Raw genomic sequence first — 24,306 nt, 5'->3', positions numbered from 1 at the left:
CATGCACTTAAAGGGTACCCAAAAAATCCCCACACAGGGCTTTTTGAGGTTTATTGTACTTTGCCAGTATGGCTTGACACTTTTACAGCATACTGACTTTTTGTTGTGTAATGATTTTATTATCTATTGATTTAATTTGTTATTGTTTAAATTTTACCAAAACTGCCCGTGTTAGGAGCTTTATTGCACTGACAAGTAAATATAGTCTCATCTATTTTATAGGAAGATCGTGGTAAAATACGAGATCTTTTTACACCTCAGTTCCGATGTACAACACTGTTGCTTTGGTTTATATGGTAAGTGGTAAACCACTTATGTCTTAAAGAATTGATTTGAATATGTTAGAGGGTGTTGATTTAGAGCTTCCTTTTAAATATGTACATTCAAGACGAGCAAAGGATCCCGATAACTGAATAGTACTGTACTGGGTGGCACTTTCTGTAAAAAGGACAGTGAAGATGGATGTGCATGTGTAAAGAATGTCTGAGAGTAGGTTATGGAATTTTCTGGTCAGCCATCTTGGTTTCCTTTGCAGATCATGTTTCTGTCTTGTGGTGGTTCCACATACAACTCTAGTATGGAGCAGTTTAAACTATCGTATCTATGGAACAGTGAACATATTAAACAGTGCTATTGCCTTTAACCGAAAGAGTTAAAATTAATCTCTAGTTAAAGCTTTTTTTTTTAGTTTCGGGTGGCATTGACAATTGGTGGATCCTTGGCCAAATGTAATGCTGTCTGTGTCCCCATTGGGAAGGTTTACCACTCCTGATGACTACTATAACTGAAAGAGAAAATGATGGGACATCATATATTTTAAGGTTGTTCCCAGAACATAGAGGTTAGGGCACATTTTTTTAATAGTGACACTTATTCCTAGAACAGTAGTTTAAGAAGGGAATTCCCCTCAATTTGGGAGATCTTCTCTAACCTCTTCTAGTGTCTCTGGAACAGAACGTGAAGGGAAGTTGCCCCTATTCTATCCTAAACCAAAAATATTTTTGGCTATACATTCACTTTAATGCTATGATATTTTGTTCACAGCTGAAGTTTCTTTATGTAAATTTAATAGACAAGAGTGGTGGGACAGGTTAAATAAACTTGAGGTGCTATGTCAAGCAAGTACCGGGCACAAAGTCATGCTTGTTTTAAAACAATATACCCCTAATGTACATCTGTATAGCATGCATATATTGAAACTAAGGCTGCAGTTAATTAGCAAGCATCTTACAGTGCTGCATTACATCTAGAAAGTATAACAGAAAAATAGGCACACCTCCTCCAGACTCTCGCAAAGCCTTGTTTGGCACCAAACATAAGCCCAAAAACTCAGTCAGTTCAGCAGGAACCTGAAACATTTGGTACCAGTGTCTGTTAAAGAGAAGCCAGTTTGACGACTAGCTTCTGTCGAATGGTCTTGCTGGAAAGCCAGCATTTGATCAGCGCTTGCAGCCAAGGGATATCAGAAAACAATAGTAGTGGGAAAGATCTCTGCATCACACATCATTGTGCCAATGCAGGGATCTGTAATATATATTTTTTTATCCAACCCACTGATTGAATGAAAAATAATTGAACATGTATATCCACCTTATACCCGTGTATATCCAGGATCTGTACGTTTTTTTTTTCATTCAACCCACTGGCTGAACAAAAATAAAGGAACCTGTATACCCAGATTTAAGCACTTTCCCATGGAAGATGGCTACACATGCAATTATCAACCATGAGAAAGTTAGTAGGGTGATTTTATTTGGCTCTAGCAGAGCAGAGGTCAAAATGGATCATTTGTCTTCCAAAAGAAACCCAATGCTCTAGCTGACGAATGAATGCAGCTTCACTACTGGCACCTGTCCTGTCTGACATATTTCAACAGTAGAAGGGTTTTAAGATCGGAGGGAATATCAAGTGTTCTTCATCAATTTGCAAGTCATCCTTTCTGCAACTAGTACATCAGCTCTTTAGTCAGCACTCTAGTAAGTATGGGACTTGGTAGATGGGAAGTCCTTTGCTCATGACAAGGGGTGCCAGCATTATAGTAAAAGTTACTTCACACTGCAATTGCAGTGGAGCAGCCAACAGAAGCCCCTGACAACCTGGGCTTCAGGTCTCCTGGGGGTGCCAAAAGGATCTTTTAAAAATTGCCATTAGGATTTCTCTTAACACATAAGTCAGCAACCCTATAGCAGCAATCTCATGTGGTAAATTAAGCAGGAAACAGGCTGACTTTGGGATTCTTCAGCTTAAAACAAATTTATTTAAATACTAATGTATACTAAATTAAACTCTGATACAATGAAGATAAAGCAAACAGGTACATGGCTGTTTGTGTGTATGCAATATGCATAAGACTTTGACAATATGGTATGTTTGTTAATATGCAGGTATGCATTATACAGTTGCAAGAAAAAGTATGTGAACCCCTTGGGATTACGTGGAGTTTTGCATGAATTGGGCATAAAATGTGCTCTGAACGTCATCTAAGTCACAACAAAAGAAGAACACAGTCTGCTGAACATAATACTACACAAACATTAGATATTGCCATGGTTTAATTGCACATAACATGTAAACATTTTCAGTGCAGGGAGGAAAAAGTATGTGAGCCCCTAGCTTAATGACTTCTCCCAGAGCTAATTGGAGCCAGGAGTGAGCCAACCTTGACTCCACTCAGTGTGATGATATCAATGTGTTGCTGACAGCTGTCCTGCCCTTAAAAAACACACACCTGTTTTGGGTTTACTGGTTTCAAGAAGCACTGTCTGAAGCACCGTCTGACTGTCTACAAATGGAGAAAGTTTAGCACTGTTGCTACTCTCCCTAGGCTTGGTTGTCCTGTAAAAATGACTGCAAGAGCACAGCGCAGAATGCTGCATGAGGTAAAGAAGAACCCCAGAGTGTCAGCTAAAGACCTACAGAAATCTCTGGCACATGCTAACATTTTTGTTGACACATCTATAATAAGGAAAACATTAAATAAGAATGGAGTACATGGGAGGACACCACAGAGGAAGCCATTGCTGTCCAAAAAGAATATTGCAGCACGTTTGAAGTTTGCAAAAGAGCACCTGGATATTCCACAGGACTACTGGCAAAATATACTGTGGACAGATGAAACCAAGATTGAGTTGTTTGGGAAGAACACACAACACTATGTGTGGAGAAAAAAAGGCACAGCACACCAACATCAAAACCTCATCCCCACTGTAAAACATGGCGGAGGGAGCATCATGGTTTAGGGCTGCTTTGCTGCCTCAGGGCCTGGACAGATTGTTGTCATTGATGGGAAAATGAATTCCAGAGTTTATCAAGACATTTTGCAGGAAAACGTACGACCACCTGTCCGCCAACTGAAGCTCCGCAGAGGATGGGTGATGCAACAGGACAATGACCCAAAGCATACAAGTAATTCAACAAAACAATGGCTGCAACAGCACAGAATACGCCTTCTGGAGTGGCCCAGTCAGAGTCCTGACCTCAACCCGATTGAAATGCTGTGGCATGACCTTAAGAGAGCGATTCACACCAGACATCCCAAGAATATTGCTACACTGAAACAGTTTTGTGAAGAGGAGTGGTCCAAAATTACTCCAGATCATTGTGCAGGTCTGATCTGCAACTACAGGAAACGTTTGGTTGAGGTTATTGCTGCCAAAGGAGGGTCAACCAGTTATTAAGTCCAAAGGTTCACATACTTTTTCCTCCCTGCGCTGTGAATGTTTACATATTATGTGCAATTAAACCATGGCAACATCTAATGTTTGTGTAGTATTATGTTCAGCAGACTGTGTTCTTCTATTGTTGTGACTTAGATGACGTTCAGAGCACATTTTATGCCCAATTCATGCAAAACTCCACGTAATCCCAAGGGGTTCACATACTTTTTCTTGCAACTGTATATTGTGAAGCTTATCTGTAAAAAAGACACATACTTACTGTGAGGATTTTTGAATGATTAATTAAGTCAGCGCTATTGATCATTTCATCGAATAATGTATGGCAGTATTATTAAAGTAATTAAGCTGACCAATTACTTATTCCTGAAATTCATTGCTCTATGTGGATATTCTTTTAAGCACAATAAAATTGTGTGAAAGTATGGACTATGAAACTTGAAAAATAATAATTGTACAATAAATCACTTAACAAACACCATTAACAGTCGTATTCATAGTGTGGCAAAGACACTGAAATTATATTCACAATAAATTACCTCAGTTTACCCGGCTAAAACATATTTATATACTAGATTAACTCAAATAAATAATTTCTTCTCATAGATACTCTAATAATAACTAAACCTGGCAGACAATAATCTGCATTTGACAAACTATACTCATAATCCCTACAGTTGGATTAAGGGATGGAATCCATCTCTGAGAAATGTTAGTATGGCTACAATATAATACTCTAACCCCTAGGTGTTTGGGTATGGTGAGCAGAATATCAAAGTAACCAGCAAAAACTATTGCAATTGGAATATTAATTAAACAGACAAGAATCATCAAACTATAGCACACTTTTAGTTACCCTCAGCAGCAGATGAAATTAATTGCTTGGGCTGAATGGATATTGCCTTAAGATGGCTGCTGACCACACTCTCAAAATGTCTATCAATTGGTGGAGCTAGACTAAGCAAGCTGGAGGCTGTTTTTCAAAATAGAGTTGATCTCAGCTGGAGATGAGCTTCAATATGGAGACCCTCAATGATGATAAATGGTGGTGAATGGTCCTGATGAGTGGTGATCATTGATTGATTGATCCCTCTATGAGCTCACTTATTTATCTACCCAACAGAAAAAAACATTTAACCTAGGAATCCTCCCAGAGGGTGTAGCTGGTAATATTTACTCACTCCTAATTGGAGAGCGTTATTATTGATTAATTATTGGTTTGCATAATCAATAGCATAATCAAAAGCTTAACATAACAATAGCTTAATTTGACCACCAAAGAGTAATCTCTATATGCAGTTTTCCGGGAGAAAATGGATTTATTGGATTCAATCTTATAGGATAAACCAATTTTATCCTTCAGTCGATTTAACAATTTTACATGTTCTTTTATTTAAGCCTCCAATAAAAACACAACATAGTGTCCTGTGCCCCCTGCCCCCACCCACAGTAGTGTCCTCTGCTCTCCTTCACATCATCCCCCTCACAGTATTGTCCTCTTCCTCCCCCCACAGTAGTCCCCCCCGTGTCCTCTGCCCCATAGCAGTATCCTCTGCCTCCCCTCCCCTTAAAGCAGTGTCCTCTGCCCCCTTCACATCGCCCCCACTGTAGTGTCCTTTACCCCTTCCCCATAACAGTGTTCTGTGTCCCCCCCAAAGCAGTGTCCTCTGCCTCACTTTACAATCCCCCCATGTAGTGTTTTCTGTCCCCCATAGCAGTGTCCTGTGTCCCACAAAGCAGTGTCCTGTGCCCCCTTCACATCCCCCATGGCAGTGTACTCAGCCCCTCCCCCTGTATCAGTGTCCTGTACCCCCTTCCAAAAGTAGTGTTTTCTGTCCCCCCACCTCATCCCCCCAGCTGTAGTCTCCTCTGTTCTCCCCCCCCCCCATAGCAGTGTCCTCTATCCTTCACATCACCCTCCCCCCTTCCAATGTAATGTCCTCTGACCCCCATAGCAATGTCCTGTGCCCCCCCCCCCAAAGCAGTGTCCACTGCCCTATTTCACGTATAAGGCTCTTCATGGCTTGGCACCCCATTATCTGTCTGAACTTTTATCAACTTACTTCCCCCATCATAACCTCCACTGCTCCTCAGATTCTGATCTTCTGTGTGTCCCCCCTACTCACCTACACTCAATGGGAGACAGATGCTCCAAAACTCTGGAACTCTGAACCAAGGAACATCAGAGAGTCATCTTCTCTAAACTCATTTAAATCAAATCTAAAAACGTTCTTCTTTAGACAAGCTTTCACTTAATGGTCTTTTTTTCCCTTTGTTTTATCCTGTGTATTTTTTGTTTGTTTTCTTTGTGCTTTGAGATGCTACCTTTATATATAAAATTATAAAACAAAGTTTATTATTATTATTACCCCCATGGTGTCCTCTGCCCCCCAAAGCACTGTCCTCTGTCGCCTTCACCAACCCCGCCACCACTGTAGTGTCCTCTACCCTGCCCTCCCCCAAAACAGTGCCCTCTGCCCCCCCCCCCATCACCCCCTCCACAAACACACAAACACACACCAAGGCCTGCCTGGTAAACATAGGAAAGTCACTTTATTGAAAAGAGTGTTTTCCTTAGACTGTTTCAGTTTAAGAAGTTGTTCACAGCCAGATTTCAGGGTCTTTAGCTTGCAGACCTGTACACCTGTGATAATGCGGTTCATCCAGAGTTTATTCTGCATAATTGATTGAGAAGTCATAACTTTTAATTTATAGAAGCTCTGACATTACTGATGAAACAACAACTTTTTTATATTCCAGGTTTTCCAATGCCTTTTCATACTACGGACTGGTTCTCTTAACCACAGAACTCTTTCAAGCTGGAGATGTATGCAGTAGTAAGTAACTCCCATCTTATTATCTAAAGTCTCAAGTCTCTTGATTGATGTTTGTACAGTTTCTTTAGAAGCACTAAAAATGCATTTTTTTTGATGAATAATAATTTCATAGTCTTGGTGGGTGTTGTAATTGTAATTACATGGTTTCTTCCAGAGTTTGCTCTTCTCAGGACATTATCTAGTGTTATCTCTTTTATGATTTTTATTATCGTTATTTTTTTACTCTCTTCTAGTTTCCAGCCGAAGGAAGACAGTGAAGCCAAAGTGCAGCCTGTCCTGTGAATTTTTAACTGTGGAAGATTATACTGATTTATTATGGACCACACTATCAGAATTCCCTGGTTAGTACACAGATAAGGAGCAAACAGAGAGCTTTTACCTTCATCTTCGCAAACAATTTAAGCTTGTTACTTAATATGCAAAAAGCATATTCAGTGTAATGCAGTTACAAGTCAGGCAGTCAAAAATGATGTGTAATTCACAGTAATATAAAATATTAATTCATTAGATAGGAGATATTGGCATGAAAATCTGCCATTTTCACTGTCCTTGTGGTGTAATGAGTAGTTGAAGAAGAGCTAAAGGCTAAAATGTTTTTTTCATTTTGAATGGAATAAGTCAGTTTTTTGGCCACCTTTGTTCCATTGGGGACATTTTCCTTCACTTCCTGTCCCATAACCAAAATAGGAAGTGAGAAGAAATCCCTCCTAAGGTAGGGAATCCCTTGTTGTTTCTAAGGTCACTCAAACTAGTCTCAGTTGAAAGATTTCCCCTCTATCCCTGTTCCAGTGACAATCCAAACATTTGGGATTTTCCTTCATTTTTACTTTTGGTGATAATAGTAAACAAGACACAGCAAGAAAACCTGACAGAAGTTCTAATCCCTCTCTACACTATCCAAAACTAAAAAAAAAAGGTTTGCCTTTAGTTATACTTTAAATGCGTAAAAATTATGGTGGTCTGAAATTTCATTTGGATCTATATGATACCAGTGAATATTATTTTGCATTTGACTATCAAGTCAATGAAAATTTGCATTTGCTGTCCATTTGGTGTTAGTTTAAATGTAAACAAATGTAAACAGATTTAAACAGACATGTTTTTTTAGGCATCTAAACTGATCACCTTCTGGGAAAATTCACTGCTACAAGACATGTCCAAATGAACTTGACACTAGTGTCCATGAGACCTTAATAGCAACAGTTCCACTAGTCAACCTACGTATATTCTGGTGAAGATAGTTCAGGTTGATATTTCTGACAAATGTCTATGTATTTTTATCTTTATGATTGCTACTTATTCTGTGTTTCATGTTAGGTGTGTTGGTGACTTTATGGATCATTGACCGACTGGGGCGGAAGAAGACAATGGCCATCTGCTTTTTTGTTTTCTCCTTTTGTGCACTTCTTCTGTTTCTTTGTGTTGGAAGGTAACATAATATTATTGACACATATTATGATTTTTTTCCATAATCCTTTGCTAAAATACCGTTTACAACATTAATCTTACATTGAAACCTTACAGTTAACAGATTCTCCATAAAATGGTTGTGATAACCACAATGGGGTTCAGAGTAGGATTTCTGCTGCTGTTCCTAATTTTTAGAGAAATGAATTGCACGTGCAGGCCGGAAAATGATCACACTGACACCTGTGCAGTATAACCACGTCCTCATCTCTGTTTATTGCAGGGCGGTGCTTAACCTTTTATACATAGAAAACAATAGAATATACGTCATTATTATGTGAATATGATCATAGTCTAAAAAGCACATTTTGGTTGGCTGAAATATAGAAAGAAGGCAGGAACTCGAAGCTTGAAGCTTGTCCATTATCTCTTCACTCCCTCACATATTCAAGGCCTTAATTGCAAAATCCTCACAGCGCGACGGGAGGGGTTGAAAACATTACTGAACAGACAAGTTAAGGAGGACTGCAAAGCCCAGCAGACAAAATATATATACACAACATATATTTAGAAATAGAAAAAAATAGAAAAGTAAATATGTATAAAATGTATATATTAGACAGGAAACCGAATAGGCATTTTACCAAAACCATCACATCCACATTCCCATGGGACTTTTAAGGCAATATTTTGTAAACCATATTAACCACTTGCCCTGCAGAGGATTTACCCCCCTTCCTGACCAGGCCATTTTTTGCGTTACAACACTGCACCCAATATTTGATCACCTCTGCATTTTTTATTTTTTGCACTGTAAACAAAAAAAGACAGACAATTTTGAAAAGAAAAAAAAAACAATATTTTTGTCTTTTTGCTATAAAACATATCCAGTAAAGAAAATTTAAAAATCAAATTTCTTCATAAATTTAGTCATAAATTTAGGCCAAACTGTATTCTGCTACATGTTTTTGCTAAAAAAAATCCAATACATGTAAATGAGTTGGTTTACGTTAAAGTTATAGCGTCCACAAATGGCAGTATATATACTGGAATTTTTATTTTTTATACTAGTAATAGTGGCGATAAGCGACTTATAGCGGGACTGCGACAGCATTCTGACACTGGGGGGGAACTCACTAACTGCCACTGACATCCTCAGTGACACTAATACAGTGATCAGTGCTAATAAAAAGCACTGACACTGTACTAATGACACTGGGCAGGAAGGGGTTAATATCTGGGGTGATCAAAGGGTTAACTGTGTGCTGTTTCTGTTTTACAAGGGAAACATACTGCTTTGTATTGCTCTATGCAGAGCAATACAAAGCAGCATGTCGGTGCTGACAGGGGAGAGATATGTGTTGTTTACATACAGATTTCTCCCCTGTCACTGTTCCTCGGCTATCGCTGGGTGCCAGCGGGGAATCTCTGGCCGGGACCCAGTGATCGACAGCTGTAGCCGCCAGTGGCGGCGAGGGTAGGGCAGCACGCGCACACCCCCTGCCACCCTGTAGCAGTAGTTCTGCTATATGGCTGCGGGGGACCGGTTAATAAAATCATGAATTAAATATGTATAGTGGCTGGTACATCATATGTATACATAATAATGCAATATAATTATGGTACTACCCTTAAAGTAGAACTGTATGCAAAACTTTTTTTTCATTTTGGATAGAGCAGGGGAGGGTTATAACCCCTGTCAGATTATTTTTCTCCATCTGTGCCTCATTGCAGAGACTTTCCTTCACTTCCTGTCCCATAGTCAAACAAGAAGTGACAGAAAATCGCTGCAAACTAAGGGAAACCCTTAGGGACCCCCACGTCATCAGAACAAGTGTCTCCATTGGAAGATTTCCCTCTATTACCTTTCTGGGGACAACCCAAAATTTGGTGGTTTTTTAACTTTCACTTTCAATAATAATGGTAAACAGGACAAATACCTGTCTCTCCAGTATTTGCAGCGGGCGCCGCTTGTCCTTTAGACTTGATCGAGCAGCGGTGGCACTTAAAGCAGCAGTACCTGGTGCGGGCGGGGGTGACACTCCTGGCAGCAGGAGGCGCAGAGTGGTTTAAAACTGTAAGGTTCCCTCCTAGACCTGCTAGAACCAGACATCCAGGGCAGGTCTGACTGTCACTGGTTACAACCAAAGAACAGAGAACCGCCTCCTGCGCTCAAGAGAGGTGAAAGGATAGAAACATTTCCAGTCCTTGAAAACATCAGTACATGCCTTGTTGCCCTCTAAGGGTCTGGGAAAACCCAAAGTGCTCACTGCAAAAACAAGGAAACAGAAGGCGCACCGGCCTAGTGCATTACCTGAGAATTAACTTTATTGAGTTAAAAGGAGATATATACTCACAAACGACTCTGTTGACAAAGGCATATCAGTATCCAAAGCAATCACGTCACCAGGTCAACTCCCAAAGCACAAGAAGACCCTCAAATGGTTGACGCGTTTTGAGGGGTGATCCCCTCTTCATCAGAGCCAACCTGACCGTCACTAGTGACTGTGAGAAACATTTTAATACTGGCATTTTGATTTAGTGGATTTCTGTACGTGACAGACATCAAAAGGTCTTCAGCAAACGGGCTAAAGTGCCACTAAACCCATGACCCTGTGTTTACTTTATCTGGTCTCCCACATTACACAGAACATGGAAATGCAATTATTTTAGTAAATATAAACTGCTAAATACCTTTTCTCATTAGCAGTTATAGCAGTCTTGTGACTTCTATCAGTGTTCAGCAGAGCACTAGTTACTACTTGGAGGAGTTTTCTTTATGCACTAGGAGGATGCAGAACCCCTGACCCCTGTCTGGACAGTGCTGATTGGCACTGTGCTTATCACATGCACTCTCCCAAGAAAAAAAAAACCTCTCTAGCAATACACACTAAACTGAGCATGTGCAGTGTGTCTCCACACGATATGTCTTATCAGGAGATAAGAGGGGACACTGAAAGAAGGGGAAGATCAGAGAAGGCAGGATCAAACAGCCTTTTTACACAGTGCAGAGAATTAACCCCTTAGGTTCCACAGTGAATATGTCAAGCATGCTTTACTGCGTATACAGACTGATTTTACTGTTGTGGTTTTAGTAACACTTAACGGAATTTGTTTGACAACAGTAATAGTAGTAATAGTAGTAATTGGGTGCAGCAATCAAACCTTTAATTCCATTTCTTTCCAGATCTCAAAGCAATCGATGATATCAAACTATAGTTTGATTTTATGGTATAAGGTTAAAATTGACCCAGACATGCCTGACATAAAAATCTGATTGCTTTCAAAGACTTTGCTGTAGTTTTTCTGTTTTCAATGTGTTATCTTAACAAATTGTATTGAAGTCTCAGTTTGTTGCCCAGTTTTCTATTTCACAATCAACAGAATTTTGGTGGTCACTTGAACTCCTGGGTGGTAGATTGCTTAGTTTCTGGCAACCATTTGCAATCATATATACAATTCCTGGTGGATGGAAAGTGGTTGAAATGAAAAAGGGCTACATTTATAGAGAGCTTAACCCGATCTGTTATGTTGGCCATACATATGGCGTTTGTTAGACAATTTCATCCAATTTTACCCATCTTTCAAAATGATTAAATCAAATCAAACCAAGGCATCCTACCACTACCAAGTCTGATCATTTCCCAGTCTTGCCAGAAATTACTGGTTCTATTGCATTAACCCTTTGGCCCTTTTTTATTTTCAAACATTGGTTAAAACTGGTTGAATTTCCCTACAGATTTCCATCAGTATGGCCAGTGTCACACTGGCTGTAACACTACCTCAACCTCAAGCCACAATTTAGAGGACAACTTAATTTTATCAAAAACCTAAACCATTTTATGAATTATACACCATCTGTAAGAATATGTCATCATGACCATAAGTATATGTAATGTATGTCCACAATATAGTACAGGATCTCTAGCAAGAGGTATTCCTTTCTGATTAGCCATGATCTTTGTCTTGAATAATTAATCAAACTACAGATATAATGATTCCTTGCTTCCACCATTTGAAATGTACTCTTCCTGCTATAGTATAATATTTCTATTTCTGGCTGCAGCTGACAGCTGTGTTGGCTCTGCTGGATAACGGTCCAGGAGATAGGTGGGTGGTATTTTAACATGTCAGCAGTGGGAGGGGGGGATATTTCTCATCCTACAAGCTTAACTGTATGTAGGTAGTAGCATCCTCCACATGCCTTGCTGTATACTGAACATACACATAACAATAAAGAGTTAAACATGGATCTGATTGTTCCAAATAACCTTTTCCTTACAAAATTATCTTTCAGCCCAACAAAGAAAAGATTTTGTTGAACTTTCAGATCTAGACAATCAGTTAATGCAGTTGATTTTATTGAAAATATCAATAATGAGCGTAACTCGTGGCTTGGCTTTAAAAACTCTGCAAATATCCTAATGTGAGTGTAGCACTACCCCCTTAGGACTTGCTGAGGTTTGGGTCACCCTATAGTCCTGCACAGCCAGGAAACATGCATTTTCTTCAGACCTTGCACACAGGAGACAGTAAACAGTCCTTGAGCTTGTTTTTTTGTGATTTTATTTGGGGGTAATAAACTTGGATGGGGTTGAGAGATGTATGGGATGTCCAAGGGAACTGTGAACTGAGGACAAACTCCTTAGCAACTATGTACAAGTCCATTAGACAGCAACGCCTCTTTGTTGGGAGAGCTCTCCAGCCCTCCAAGTGTACCACCTCAGACCCCAGATGAATTTTCCTCTTCACCCAGCTACCTGAGGGAATCCCGGGGCAAGGAGACCAGCAATCAGCCAGTTTTAAATAAGTAGTCCCAGATGGGGGCTAGTCAGGGTTCCCACCAGAATGCCCTCTCACCTTATCTGGCCCAGGGGGTGTGGGATTACTCAGTCTTCTCTTTTGCAAGCTTGTGGGTTGGTGGCTGCCTTCAGGCCTTATGCTGGGCTGGCGCCTACCCTGCTTCCCAGGCTGTCCTATCTCAGGGGACAATTGAGGCTGAGAGATCCTCCCTTCCAGCTCATGTCTGCAAGTAGGCCCCTCTCCTGGGCCCCCTCCCAGGCTCCACACTCCATCCTTTATTCCATCTTCCACCTGACACTACACCCCTTCCTGGTCAGGCTCGCTCATAGTTCGGGGCTGTGCTAAACCATGCCAAACCTCCTGCTTGGGGATTGGTCAGTGTCTCTTGAGCATGCAGATCAGGCTTTCCTCACCCCCGCCCACTGCCTTCTAGAAACCTTCCAAGTCTTTAGAGCAAGAGGAGGTGTCAGTGAACTGACCTGCAGAGCCCTCAGCCCTGACCTAAAGTTACCTGGCTGACTCATACCCGGCTGACTTATTTAGGCTGCTATCCAGCCTCTATCTAAAAACCTAGTCTAGCTCCCCCTGGCTAACTAGAGGGGCGCTACATGAGATATGAGCTCAGTAAAAGTGGCAGTTTCTGTATTAACATGAATAATTAAATTAAAACATGTATACTTTTAAAATAAAATGTGTTTCATAAAGTCCCTTTAAAGTCCTCTACTTTGTACATATTCTTTCCGTTGCTGTATAACAGTCAGGCCCCAGAGGGGCATCCCTGGAATCAGAAAAAAGGGAAGAAAATGTCATATGATATATTAGGTGAACATTATTAGGTGAACAATAAGCACTTAAAGACAAGGCCTGTTATAGGAAAGTCCAGTCATAAGTATATCAAGAAAAAGTACTGTACTTTAATAGCTTTTTGTAGCTGCTATTATAGGCACCATAGCACAGCTTAGTTATCTCTTGAATTGGAAAGATACTGGTGTATTTATATAGTCTGCACCACAGGTGTCTAACTGGCAGCCCTCCAGCTGTTGCCAAACTACAAGTCCCATGAAGCATTGCAAGATCGACAGTTACGAGCATGACTCCCAAAGGCAGAGGCATGATGGGACTTGTAGTTTCGCAACAGCTGGAGGGCCTCCAGTTTGACACCCCTGGTCTACACTATGAGCATGACGTAGCAACAGTACTTGCTTCTCTCCCCATGCAAGTTAATGGAAATAGAAATCAGCTTGAAGCAAGTTGGGGCATTTTAGAAGGTGGTCAACTGAGGGTTAAATATACCTGTCAATGACCTGTGACTGATCTTAGGAGCATCTCCCACTGACCCCAAATGCACTCTACATTTGGCCATCGACACAAAGCCAAGAGTCATCAACACATGCCCTAACAAATAAGCAAAACACAAATTCTCTATATTCTAACTAAGTATGAGCCTGACATGTCGTGATGGTATATTGTAAAAACAACAAAAATTAATAGTTTACATTGTGACTATTCAACATTGGCTCTTCTTTTTTCATTTCAGGAATGTGCTCACAGTTTTACTCTTCATAGCAAGAGCCTTTATTTCAGGTGGATTCCAAGCTGCCTATGTTTACACTCCAGAGGTAAGGCATGTCAGGGGTTAGACAGAGCATCATAAACCTAAACCCTTGGAGCCCAACATGTAGCCCACCAGTGCTCAGTTTCCTCAAATAAGGTCTAGAGCACAGTGAGCTGCACACAGAGTGCTTGCACCTTGCTCATTCACTACAAAATAATTCACCAACAACAGTAAAAACAAAGGGGGCATTTGACGTGCTGAGGAGAGCCAGTCCAAGTGTATAAATTGAGGCTGTTGTATATCACAACACAAATAAAAGTCTTTACAGTCCAATAAATTCCAAATGCCTGACTTAGTGGCAGCCAATTCAGCAAGAGCTAGAAGGGACTCTGCATGCACATAAGTAAAGAAAGGGAAACAGCACCTTCTAAGTGCAGCATTAAAGTCAAACTTTAATGCTGCACTTAAAAGGTGCTGCTTCCCTTTCTTTTCCTATGTTCACCAACAACAGTGTTGCTGTGGTATCCAAATGTCCAAATGTGTAAAAATGTAATGTACTGTTTGGGTAGGTTGTTTTCATAGTTTAAGAGAAGTCAAAGTAAACCTCTGCCAGATAAAAAAAAACTGCTGCAAATTAAATGTCCCCCATTATTCTGCAAGTTGGATGCTCTAGATAACATCTATGTTTACTGTGTGAGCATTAAAAACGTACAAAAAAATATTAGATTGTACGCCCCTTGAGGGTTAGGGACTGATGTGAATGTACAATAGAGATGTAAAGCGCTGCATAAATTGATGGCGCTATATAAGTAGCTGTAATAAATAAATAAAAGGCTGCACAATGTAATTCAGAACTTTAAAGAGTGCATTTTCAATGTTGTGCTAATTTCTTTCCATGCAAAATCAACTTGATTGTATTTTAATGGTACATTAACGGTTTACACAAACCATCACCACGTAGTATGCTAATAACAAATTTACAAAAACCAAGCTATTGTGTGGCTACCTGGACATGTAGAGGGCCAAACTTGGCCCCCTATATTTACTAACTTGACCACCACTGACCTAAGCTCACAGAGGGACAGGCAGATGACTGTAGCCACAGCTACCATAGCAGGTTTACCATAGTTGTTAAAGCCCAACTCCAGGGGAAAAAAAATGTTTTTTTTTTACTTAAAAGAGTATGGGTAAAGCTTTTTTGGCCATACTTCTCGCCATCAGCTGATGTGGCAGAGCCATCATGGGCTCTGGAAGGATCCCAACCATATTGTCGGGATCCACCCAGCTGCTTGAATGACAGCTGGCTCCAGCTTCCAGCTCGTGACTCAGAGCCACAGCTAGTTGTACCCACTCCATCTCCAGCCCAGTGCTCCAGTGAGGGATGGAGGGGCAGAGCAGAGAGCAGTCACAGCTTTCCGCTCCAAGAATAATTAGCGATTAGTGGTCAATTCTCAGCATCAGAGCTGACATGGAACAACTGCAGCATCACACTGATGATGCAGCTTAGAGGTAAGTATGAGGTTTTTTTTATTTATAAACCTCAAACTTATCCTTAAGATTAGTCTAGCATAGTTATGTATAAAACTGTATACACAACATTCAAAGGGCTTCTGGGGATCCTATAAAAACTAGTTGTCTTCATGACAGATTTACTGTCAGTTTTGATTTTCTGGGCTGTGCTACTGTGGCTTGCCATCTCATACAGTGCTGAAGTACTGGTCACACACTCTCCCCTTCCTCCCCCTCACCCACTTGTACAAGATGAGGGAAAAATTAACAGGACCACCCCTTGTCCAATCACAGAACACCCTATATTCTGTGAATAAAATAAAAAAATGTTTTATCAATGAGTGATGTGAAAAGAAGAGGAAGAAGCAGGACACCATGTGACTGCTATTTCTGCACCTTACAAGATGGTTAGTCACAGCAGAAGAGCCTGGAAAATCAAAGCGGACAATAAATCTGTTATAAACTAAGATTTGTAGCATTCTCAGCAGCCCCCTGGATGTAGTGGAGTTTGGCATTAAAGCTAACTAAAAACTAAATCGAATGTTTAAAATGCGAATATACTGTATATTTTGGAGCAAGGAACGGTGTCTCAGCGATTTAACTTTCTTTCTCTTGGAGGCATTATTAATGTTAAACATATTTTTTTCAGCTGTCTGCTTTTGCTAATGCATTGATTATGCTTTAGCTACCTCTAATGTCGTTCCTCTAAGTAAGAATTTTAATATAGACATTTAGTTACTGTCTGCTTTTGTTAATGCATTGATTATGTTTTAGCTACCTCTAATGTCTTTCCTCTAAGTAAGAATTTTAATATATATGTTTTGTTTTATTTCTTCAGGTCTATCCAACAGCTACACGAGCATTAGGTCTAGGAACTTGCAGTGGGATGGCTCGTGTAGGAGCATTAATCACACCTTTTATTGCACAGGTAAAAATGCAAACTATGCATGATGTATGATACAATATAAATATTGCAAACATAACTTTTTGTTGTAGTCAGGCATTTTACTGTAGACACTGTACACTCACATTTTGCTGTTCTCAGAAATAAATGTATTAAGTATTTGACCCCACATCCCCCTGCTTGCCTCACTACAATTTTAAAAGCTGTGGTGGCAACTGCTAGCCTAACTATGTGAAATGGACATATATCCTGCTCAGGACAATAAGGCAATGCTAAGCAGAAGGTTCCCCCTTAACCCTTTTTAGCACTGTAGTGTACTGTATCTGTGTTTGTCCCTTATAGTTTAGTTACAATCCTATTGTGTCTTCTGAATTCTGCTGTTTTTTATAACCTGCCCCAACCACTGGCAAAGTTCCAGCCTTGCCTGCAGACTACCTGCCAGTTTTATACACTATGTTTTTACCTGCTGACTCATTACTTTTCCAAAATTAGCCACCTGCATGGGATGTACAAAAAATACTAATGGCAGAAAAAGCAAGTAGTCCATTGAGTTTTTATCAGAAAATAGAACATTGTTTACCCCAATTATTTTTAAATTCATTTACTGTAGATTTAATTACTGCCTCTGCTGGAAATCTGTTCCAAGTATCCACTGCTCTTTTGGTAAAATAATATTTTTTGGCATTACTGTGAACTAGTTTGCAGGTTTGAGGCCATCCCCTCATTTTCTTGAGTTCAACTTCATATTGAATATACTACTCTTGTGAACCTTATTTGCACCCTTAACATATCTGAAGGCGCTCCCTTTTCTTGTTTGTTCTTGAGGCTGTATAGTTTATGTTTTGCCAGTCTCTCTTGATATTTGTTATAATTTTAACTGCTTTCCAACCGTCGTACCTATATGTATGGCCTCGTAGGGAAGCAGTTATACCAGTAACATGGCTGCAGCTGCAAAACATTGGGTATTATATTGTGTTTGTGTGCACTAAAATTCATTAAAGTGTATTTTTTCCTGAAAGTGTTACTAAACCCAGGACCCTGCATTCTCTATATCTGGTCTCCCACAGTACGCAGAACATGGAAATGCACCTATTTTAGTAAATATAAACAGCTAAATACCTTTTCTCATCAGCAGTTACTGTAGATCAGTCTTGTTACTTCTATCAGTGTCCAGCTGAGCACTAGTTAAAGCTTGTAGGAGGAGTTTTAACTCTGCTCTGACTGAGGCTGCATAACCCCATACCCTCTATATGGACAGTGCTAATTGGCCCTGTGCTGATCACATGCACCCTCCCAAAGAATAAAAAACTCTCTAGCAATACACACTGAACTGAACATGTGCAGAGTGACTTCTAGAGCTCTGTACTATCAGCAGATGGATAGGGGAAAGTAGAACAAGGGGAGGATAAGAGAAATCAGGATAAATCTTTTTACACAATGCAGAGGAGTAACCCCTTGCACACTGAGTATAACAAGCATGCTTTACTGCTTATACAGGCTGATTTTACTATTGTGGGTTTAATAACACTTGAAACTTTGCATTTGATAAACTGCTGCATAAATATGGTGTGACATAAACAATTGCAATAGCCACCATTTTATTCTCCAAGGACTTTGCTTTCTGATAAGATATACTGTTTGTGGGTTCTAAGTAATTTTCTAGGAAAAAATGCATATTTTTACATGTATGTGAGAAATATCAGATAAAATACATGGGGGGCAATCTGGAAGCAACACCGGCTAAAACTCAACATCCCCTCTGGGAGTTCATTTACCTACTCGTTACACAAAAGGTCACATGTGACAATATATTATTAATATTTTATTAATATTAAACTTGTGGCGATATTAAAAGAACACTTTAAATAGGGAAATTGTTTGTAGAGGCAAAACTCTTTTTTTTTAATATAGTGTATAGCTAAAAATATCATTGATGTCAGTGGGAACTTATCTGAGAGGTAGAAATTGTTCATTTCACTTCTGGAGGAACTCTAGAGATCCATGGAACCCTGGTTGAGAAACCAACAGGGACACCTGTCTCTGTGACGACTGTCTAAGAGGGGAATACCCTTTACTTTGGAGAGAGTTCCTCTCACTTTCTTTGGCATCTGTGGTACAGAAAGTTCATCCAACCGGATAAAGATGGCAAAAAAGAAACTGATAAGGGTTTTAGCCATTCCATTCTAAACAAAAAAAATGTTTTGACTCGCATACCTGTGATGACTTGGGCACAAAAGAAAAAAAAAGGCACGATCTCCATGAGCCTCTCATGGAGTTTCAAACTGTGTCTCTTGGTTTCCACTCTCATTTATTTTAACATTTGCAAATCTATTCTCCTTTCTTTCAGGTGATGCTCGAGTCTTCTATATATCTCACAGTGTTGGTGTACAGTGGTTGTTGTATTTTAGCAGCACTGGCTTCTTGCTTCCTTCCCATTGAAACCAAAGGCCGTGGACTACAGGAGTCCAGCCACAGAGAATGGGGTCAGGAGATGGTGGGAAGAGGAGCGCACAATGATGGAGTCACTCCTTCAAACTCTGGCTCACAAGAGTGACCCCTTCACCTCACCCACTATTACTGACACTCACACATGGGTAGCCTATCAGTCTCACATCTACCATTACAAGGACAAGTTAGGGCATGGACAGTAATGGCCAAACTATTGCTAAACAATAGTAGCACCATTGTAGTGATGGGATAATGGTGTGCATAGATCCTTATAAAAAGGATTGAGAAATGAGCCATTCTTATGCTATAGGCATAGAAGTTGACACAGTTTAATAACTTCTATAGAGTAAACTCAACAGTTAAATAAGTTCTATATGTGTTTTAGCACTAACAAGAGAAAAAGATACAGTACCAGTACTTGAAACAAGTCAGTTACACCAGATGATGTCTTTGAGATCTTGAGTAAACCAGAGAAAGCTTTGGATTGAGCTATTCTAGATATTTCACCTCACAATATGTAGTCCTTAATGAATAATTTTCTAGATTGAGAGATTGGAGGACTGAAGACAACTAATATTGACGAACTTAATCTTTGTTCAGACCTTGTTATAAGCCTTCAATTCTGCAAACTGTGTGTTCTATTCAAATAATTTACTATTGTTCTTTAACTCCTTTTTAGTGTACAGTAGTGACCATGAATTTGAGTTGTAAATGATGAGTGGTTTCAAACATGACAAGAAGTGGTACATTGTTTTCTGACGTGCACAATACTAGACCATCTTTGCCCATCTGGCTTAGAGCATTGTCTGGTGTTAAGAGTTTGCAAGGTTGTCATTTAAAAATTTTTACATTTCTTAGGAAACCATACACTGGAAAAGCTGAAATAACTTTTGTTGCATATTTAGGGTTGAGCAGCTAACTTTAGTTTGGTTTGAACTTTAAAGGGAACCTCTGGTTTACAAAATAACACTTAGATATGCAACAATTCACTTCTATCGTTGTCTATATTAATGTAACATTACACTCTAATAAGAAATTCAGCTGCGTTCTGGAAAACCATTGGAGACCTAAAGTGTATGAAACCCTAACTATGAACTTCCATTTTTTGGTCTGTAAAATATACTATTTTATCCATTTTGTTATCTTGATAAGTTTGAAAAAATACCTGTTCATCTTGCCAGAAATCTTGTAAGCTGATAGCTTTCTTATGCTCTTTGCCTGTGCTGTCATTGTTCTCAATATTTCTGAGAACTGCAGAACCAAACTGTTTGATGTTATCAAGAATAGGTTGGGGTTCTGTTGTCCTACCTTCTTTCTGCTGTCTTGAAGGTTGTGTTAGCTTTTTCATCCCAGGAAAGAAAGTCTGTTACTGGCAGAATCACCAGGTGAAATACAGGATAAAACATTAAATAAAAATAGCACCACCACATCTGCAGACTGCAAGATTTTGCATTTGGCTGGAGAGCACATTTTGTGTTTTGGTTCAGTTATACTTTGAACTAAAGGCTCCAAAACAAATGGTAGTCAACTTCTGACTACCAGTCAATGACTGTATGAATTAAAAAGCCGTGATCATCTCTAACAAAACAACTTTCTTCAAAATTGTATAATGGTGAAATTGGCAATTTGATGCAGTTGATTCTCAAGCCCTGGAAGTACTCAGATGCTCAGGTTAAAGAAGAATGTTAATTCATAGACAGTACTGTTTATTTTCATTGAAAAAGACAGGGTTAACGGGACTTGTTTTATGAGAGTAACAGAATGTGAACCATATCATTTCAAGTTCAGCTTCACACTAGGTTATCAGGATGCTGAGTCCTGTGTGTGAATCATTGCTTGTCTCTGCTTGGCACTGTATGTGTGATGTCAGCAGATGCAACAGCTCAGAAGAATAGTGAATGTTTGTGTGTCCGAATGTACAGACTTTTAATGAATGCATTTCAATGTTTGAACGTCTCTGTGTCAGAAGCTTGTTGTATGATCTCTTCCTACGTCCACAATGCCTTGTTGACTTGGATTTTATCGTAAGTTGAATATTTTATGTTCAATAAACTTTTTACATTAAAAGGGATACAGTATTTAGTGACTGGTTTATTGTACAAGCATCTGTATATGTTTAGTTTTTGACCATGGTAATACTAAAACCTTATGAAAGTACATGGATTTTTGTACCTGCTGTAAAATCCATTCCTGTGCTTTAAGGAAACCGGATTTAGAGACAATTGGGTTATACTGCTGCCTAAGCTGGACACTGGCAAACAAAACAGTGACCTGTTTGGTATAACCCTTCCCATTTCCATGATGCCTCCGTTTTGTAGAAAAGCCACACAAGGAGCAACAGACACAGATGTGTGGAACCTAAATCCCCTAAGGAACTCCCAAGAAATGGATTTTATAGTAAGCTCAAAAATCCAAATTTCTTTCCCAGTTATTACCACAGGACAGACCATAGAATTTAGAGACAATTGGGATACCAAAAAACAGTCACAAATAACAACAACAAAAAGTAGGACGGCCTACTGCTAAAGCAGCAGCCAAAAGGCTCTTATGTCTGAAACTGTCATCAGATCATCAGATGATGATCAGATAGCATCAGGCAATTGGAATACAGCTGAGGAAGAGACCACAGCCTGATAGAGCTGAGGAAGACTTATAAGATACAAGCATAAGAGAACATTCCAAACTCAGTATCAGGCCCTTGAGTGGGTGCACTACAGGCAGCACTGGAGTTGTTAGTGGATCATAAGCTTGAAGGACCCATTATAGCAGGATTGCTTCTCGTGTGTCTGGGATCAGACAAGTTGCACTGAAAAAGAAGACCAACATAGCTCAATGTGCAAAGCTAAGCTTTAAATACTCACAAACTGGCTGCTGGTAGCAGGAGAGGTCTAGGTAGCAGGAAGTAATCATGTCACTATAGGAGGGCACCAATGACCAACAGATGAGGATCCCATGTCACTACTGAAAAGGAGTAATGGTGAGAATGAATTATCTCACAATAAATAGCATCAAGATAAGTGTGGAGTGTGCAACACTTCACCCAAGGAATTTTGTAAGCACTCATTTCCTCTGTGTTAGCCCTTTCTGTGGTGAACCAGTAGAAAAAGATAGGGTAATAATAGTGTCCAATGGTCTTGTTTTTGAAGTAGCTTCTGCTGCATAGCTTACTCACTAAGTGAGACCTTAGAGACTGAATCACACCAGAGGCTATGGCACAGCTCTGGACCTCGAAAAGTCTCCAAAGATAACTAATTTAGTATACGTAAGTTGGGAAAACACCACAATGAAAAATGGCTTTCAAAGCTAATGCTGAGGATATGCTGATGCAGAGAATCTAGAATGAAGAAAAAACAAAAAAATCTTCACAGTAGGAAGAAAAAATGTTTAACCCCTTGACGCCGCCGTAACACAAATATGCGATCTCACAGAACTGGGCTTTTTTCCGTGGGGCTGCATATTTGCGTACCTGTGTTTCTGTTGGGAGCGTGACGCACAGCGCACTCAAAGCACAAAGACTGCGGTGTCACTGAGAGCCCGGGTCCCATTCTAACGATCGTGACCCGGAACTCCTGACTCCGGGTCACATGATCGCTATGATAGCCTCTAATTGGCTATCACAGTGATCAGCCACTGTACAGCCAGGCCCCCTTGTTTTTTTATTTCTCTCTCTATGAATGGAGGAGAGAGATACATTGTGTCTCTCTAACTCCTGGCGTAGAAGGAAAAAAAATGTTTGCAAAAAAAAAGATAAATAATTATTAAAAAATAAAATAAAAAAATACCTAGATCAAGGTTTGATCTAGTTCAGTGCCAGGGTAAGTGTTTAGGTCAAAGGTCAAGGTGTCAGAAAAAAATTGGTGTCAGTGTGTTTTAGGTAAAAAAAAACAAAAAACAAAAACAAAATGTGCACTATTGTTTCTGGGCTGTACTACGGATACAAACAACAAATAACATACACATATGGTATCGCTGTGATCATCAAGAGCTAGAAAATTTATTTTGGGTTGTTCTTTGATGGTAGGTTATGGTAGTAACAAGAAACACACAGCTAAATTTAAAAAAATGATTTGTTTTACTATATTGGGCCAGTTTTCCTTTGATAATAAAAAAACAAAAATCAGGAGATATCCATTACCATTTACCACCAAATGAAAGCCCAATTTTTCCTGGAAAAAAAAGGTATAATTCATCTGGATGTACAAAGTAGTTGTGATGATATGGAAGGTTTTACTAACACATGTCAATGTTGCAAATTTGTGCTTAGGCATTTAGATTTGTTTTACCCTTAGGCATGTAGGGGTTAAGCTTTATTCAGTAGAGAAAAGATATCCATCCGCCTGGGAAATTAGCAAAAAACATGCAAGACATGAGCAGAGTGGGAGAGGTTATACTCTTTTTATGTTCGTCAAATTCATCCTATAGGTGACAGTATAATAACATTTTCTCAGAATCCTGTGCCCCTCAATGAATGAGAAAGAAAAGGGTTGATAATTATAGCCTTGTATTTATTCCTAAATGTATTTGTATATTACATCCTGCCCAGCAGACACAACGGAAAGTGACAACTGACCAGGCTAAGTAAAACAAAATCAATAACCTTGCAAAATACCACTTTTTTCAACTTATAATTCATTGTTATAAAGCAGGGGTGTCCAACCCCTGGCCCAAGATTGCTCTGCATGTGGCCCAACATGAAATTGTAGACCGAACGGCTAGAGAGATGCCGGGGTTGCCATGTTTGGCTTAGCCCACATGGCCGTGGTTGCCACAGACAAGTGGGGCCCAGGCACATCAGGAGGGATGCTGGGGATGTCATGTTTGCTATAGTACCAGCAGCACATGGAGGGACTCCAGGTAGCCAAGTAAGTGCCACATGGGGGTGCTGGGGTGGGTTGTGCCCCCTCCTAAGAGTGCCCCCTCCTAATACTTAGACAGATGGATTATTGTAGATAAACAATGCATTGAAAAAATGTATTAGTCCCTATGGACGTTTTGTGAAATGTTTTAGTATTAATAAATAAACATAAGTCATTTTAATCAGCTGATGTTTTCAATACTGGAGGCATAATTAAAGTCCCATTTTTCTTTGTTTTTACATATGGATGATGCCTCTTATAGCGGAATTTCAGTGGATTGTTTATCTCAACACTCCAACTACCTGAGTATTTG

The 24,306-nt window shown here is 39.7% G+C and overlaps 1 protein-coding gene across 1 annotated transcript in view; it reads left to right on the top strand.

Moving 5' to 3' along the window:
* The window catches only part of SVOP (SV2 related protein), a 78,692-nt gene extending 57,484 nt beyond the window's left edge, over positions 1–21,208 (top strand). Inside the window, exons 10-16 of the mRNA XM_089675755.1 lie at positions 223–296; positions 6,435–6,511; positions 6,745–6,852; positions 7,829–7,940; positions 14,259–14,340; positions 16,624–16,713; positions 19,037–21,208. Coding sequence (XP_089531881.1) covers positions 223–296; positions 6,435–6,511; positions 6,745–6,852; positions 7,829–7,940; positions 14,259–14,340; positions 16,624–16,713; positions 19,037–19,243 — 750 coding nt within the window. The 3' untranslated portion in view covers positions 19,244–21,208. The remainder of the gene's footprint in view (positions 1–222; positions 297–6,434; positions 6,512–6,744; positions 6,853–7,828; positions 7,941–14,258; positions 14,341–16,623; positions 16,714–19,036) is intronic.
* Positions 21,209–24,306: the final 3,098 nt, after the last annotated feature.

Source organism: Staurois parvus, unplaced genomic scaffold (genome assembly GCF_062004578.1).
Source record: "Staurois parvus isolate SC_StPar_1 unplaced genomic scaffold, SC_StPar_1.0 ptg000158l, whole genome shotgun sequence".
NCBI classification, from domain to species: Eukaryota; Metazoa; Chordata; class Amphibia; order Anura; family Ranidae; genus Staurois; species Staurois parvus.
This window is presented reverse-complemented; position numbering and strand designations above follow the sequence as displayed.